This window comes from Papaver somniferum, chromosome 10, assembly GCF_003573695.1.
Source record: "Papaver somniferum cultivar HN1 chromosome 10, ASM357369v1, whole genome shotgun sequence".
Taxonomy (NCBI): Eukaryota; Viridiplantae; Streptophyta; class Magnoliopsida; order Ranunculales; family Papaveraceae; genus Papaver; species Papaver somniferum.
The window spans coordinates 145313497-145317570 of NC_039367.1; the positions used below are offsets into that span (position 1 = coordinate 145313497).

Below are 4074 nucleotides of genomic sequence, written 5' to 3' on the forward strand. Positions count from 1 at the left end.
GAAGTAGAAGAAATAAGAATTAAATGAATTGGAAAAAAAAAAAAAAGAATAGAAGAAGAACAGAAAAAAGAATGTTAATACTCAAACCCAACGATTCTTTTACTCGAGATAGTAAAAAACCCATTGATTATCACAGCATTTGATGATTAAAAGGAGATGTTTTTTTCTCCGTGATCACGAGAGGTAATCTTGTTGATCCAGGGAGAATTCTTTTCTTAGTTTATGAGTGAATAGGCGACAAGCATCCATACTAAGATCAATAGCAGCTGAAAGTGCAACAAAGAGTGCAGCATCGGCCATACATGTAACATGTTGCACACCAACTTGCACTAATGGTTTGCTGATTTTGCCTTCACCTTCCACCGTTGCACCCATAACAAAACCTCGAATAAACGGGACAGATTTCGACGACGAATCACCGATAATGCTTGTATCGATAACAAATTGTCCACCTTTTTTAACACTCATTGTAGATTCTGCAATGGGTACTCTACTGTTAGGACCAGCATCAGAAACAAGTTCAAATTTATAACCTAGACCATCAACAGGACCTCTTTCTCTCCATGCTTCGAGTCTTCCCCATGGTTTCCAACTACTGACACAAAACCCATTAGGCCGGAGAATTAGCCATGCACCAGGGTTGGACCGCGAGACACGGTCTGATCCTTGTGATGGTACAAATGGAGTGATCATTGATGCAGCAGCTACTGGAGAACCGGAAAGATCGTATATCATTATCATCCATCCTTTTCGTTCCCTGACCGGTCTTTCTTTTTCACTTGCATATGAACTCATATATCCTCTAGTTGATGGGTCTACTTGCAATGATCTGAAAATCAAACAAAAAGAATATCAAACACTAAACATCAAAACTCATTAACATATCAAGTATTAAACCTAGTACATATTACAGGTTAACTACTGACAACCAACAACTTTATCATTTTACAGTCTACCGGGCATCTACCGGATAACAACAGAAGTCATTGACTAAAAACAAATGAAATTATTGGTTGCATGATCCAAATGACAAAAGAAAAAAAAACATCAATTATTGTAAATAGTGAAAACTGATAATTGATTCAACCTCGAATAAGAACAAAACCCTATAGCAATGAAAAACAAGCTAGAGTATGCACATGGAAGGTTTTTTCTTTTTTTTCCTTTGGTAGGTATGACAGTTAAGAATATCACTTGCAAAGATTTTGTCTTTGTTTGACCAAAATTATTATTTTATTTTTGTGAATTATTATTGTTAGTTACTTAGTTAACAGATTCTACTATTATTTCGTTTTATTCAATAATTTAATATTGTGAAAAAAAGACAAAATATTGTGAAAAAAACAAAATAAAATGCACTGGTTAGCATTTCTATATATAAAACTGCTAAAATACGCAAGAGGTGATCTGGATGTTTGCTGTCATCATCCAGCAAATCTTCTGCGCAACATAGCAGATATCATGCAGATATACTAAAATAAGCTGAAAATGCGTTTTCAAGGATTTCATCCACAACGGTTTTTATAGTAGAGAATTAGAAGAAAAAAGCGTAACGGTTTTTAGAACTTACCGGAACCGGGAATTACGGTCGGCACTGAATTTGCAACTAAAAACAGGCTGTCGAATATTTCCTTGAATCTGAAACACAACCGGACTACATTCGGGTTCACCACCAAACTGAAAAACGAATCTCGGATCAGGTTCAGACCGAACAACCAAATGGATACGAGCAGATGGTTTTTGTGGCTCTTTCCCCAATTTCATCCAACCATTCTGATACGTACAAGGACGAAACTCAGTTTTATTCAGATCAATATTAACCCGTACCCGACCAAGTAATTTACCAGAATTCATCCCACAGCTCTGACCCATCCGACCCGTATACACTGAAACTTGTAAAGTAGTAGGTTTTCCTGAAAATCTCCGAAGCACTGAGGAATCTAAATGGAACCCAGGAATTGAAGTTGTAGAATCTGGTGGTGAATCATTAGAGCTTGGTGTTGATGATAATGGAAGAAGGGCAGTTTGGGTATTTGAGATGTTTTTCAGTGTGATCTTACAGAAACATGGTGTTGTAGTTGGATGGATACCTGTTCCGGCATGTTTTGCAGCTACTGGGAGTGATAGTGATAACGATTCTACTATCACTCTAACAAATGGACATGGATCCATTGTTTGTAAAATATTTTCTTTGATCTTGATCAGTTTTCAGTGATGTAAAGAAGAAGATGATGAAGAAAAAGTTAAGGGTTTTTTTAGGAGAAAGAGAGAGGGGGATATATGGAAGTTATAGAAAGTGTGAGAAAGAAATATATATGTCTGTTCTCATGGGTGGACTATTTAGAATGTCAGCTGTTTTTGTTCGTTTCTTTTTGTGTGAGAAATTGGTGGGATGAGGTAATATTTGAACTGTTGGGAAAGACTATTATGGAAACAAAGTGGATAGGATAATACCTGTTCTTGAGTGGGAACCAGTTTTGAAAGATTCTTTGGTATTTAATGGTATTTTTATTTTTTTTGGTATTTAATGGTGATTTCTTTTTCCAGTGATAGTGATGAGGGTGAAATGTGTAATACTAATTTAATGATAATGAGTATTGGTTAATCGTAATTATACGTTTTCTAAAGGATTTCCCGATGTAATATAGATATCCTGGTAAAGAGTGATTCATGTTCGATTTTATTGTTGGACGTTGAGTTTATATTGTTATTTATAATTTTTCACCATTAATTCTAGAACTGAGGTAGTTGAATTTCACTGGATTTCAAAAGTCAAAATTTAGGTTTTCTGAGAAATTTGTATCGTAACAAAGCTTATCAGGAAATATAAAGCATCATCTGAGATATTAATAACCATGAATATTAAATCTCATATTTATCATCATAATTGATTAATTCATAATTGATTAATTAATATATAGTATCATTATTGATTGAATAAGAAATCGAATTAATTACTGTAACAGTATTTTCATAAATTCGATTAAATGATTTCTGATGAAACGTACAGCTGTCAGAAATTTAGAAGTGAGTCAGAAATGTTTATTGTTATTCCAAATTTACTTGATACACGAACTCAATTTTTAACCAATTTATGTGGAACTGATGAGACATACAGCTGTGAAAAATCTAGAAGTGAATCATAAATATTTATTGTTATTCCAAATTCATTTGATATATGAAACCAACTTTGAACTGATTTATGTAAAACTCTTATTGAAAAATAAAGTATTGATACATCTTACAGGTATCAAAACCCATTCCCTAAGGCCCACTCATTATAACTATTGTAGACTACAGTCTTCAGTTAATACAAAAGACCAGTAGTTATGAGAGTGAAATGTGTAATACTAATTTAATGATGATAAGTATTGGTTAACAGTAATTATACGATTTCTGGAAGATTTTCTGATATAATATGGATGTTCATGTAACGAGTAAGTCATCTTGGATTTTAATGTTGGTTGTATTTATAATTTTTTACCACCAAATGTTAAAGTGGGGTGTTGAATTTTACTGGAATTCAGAAGTTAAAATTCAAGTTATCTGAAAAATCTGTACCATGACAAAGTTTGTAATCATGATCAATAAATTTCATATTTATCAGCATAATTGATTAATATAGGATATATGATATCTTTATTATCGAAAAAAAATCAACCTAATCACTGTAACAGTATTTTCATAAATACGATCAAATGATTTCTGATGAAACGTATAGCTGTCAGAAATTTAGAAGCGAGTCAGGAATGTTTATTGTTATTCCAAATTCACTTGATACATGAACCCAATTTTTAACCAATTTATACGGAACTAATGAAACATACAGTTGTGAGAAATCAAGAATCGGATCAAAAATATTTATTGCTATTCCAAATTCTTTTGATATATGGAACCAACTTTGAATTGATTTATATGGAACTCTTATTGAAAAATAAAGTATTGAAGCACCTTACAGGTCTCAAACCCATTCCCTAAAGATCGCTCTTTAGAACCAGTGTAGTGAATACAAAAATTACCATTATATCTAATATATAGGGTGCTAAGAAGGTTTAATTCCCGCTTCCCCTGAAC

At 33.0% G+C, this 4074-nt stretch overlaps 1 protein-coding gene across 1 annotated transcript; it reads right to left on the reverse strand.

The window, feature by feature from the left end:
* Window positions 1–66: 66 nt before the first annotated feature.
* LOC113318993 lies at window positions 67–2330 on the reverse strand. The gene is made up of 2 exons (XM_026567297.1): window positions 1571–2330; window positions 67–829 (listed from the first exon to the last, which is right to left on the reverse strand). The coding sequence occupies exons 1-2, from the start codon at window positions 2170–2172 to the stop codon at window positions 175–177; spliced, it is 1257 nt and encodes a 418-aa protein (XP_026423082.1). The 5' UTR covers window positions 2173–2330; the 3' UTR covers window positions 67–174.
* Window positions 2331–4074: the final 1744 nt, after the last annotated feature.

Coding starts and splice junctions, on each gene's coding strand:
- LOC113318993 (XM_026567297.1), bottom strand. CDS start 2,172: ATGGATCCATGTCCATTTGTTAGAGTGATAGTAGAATCGTTATCACTA. Junction 830..1,570: donor GACCGTAATTCCCGGTTCCG/GTAAGTTCTAAA, acceptor TTTGATTTTCAG/ATCATTGCAAGTAGACCCAT.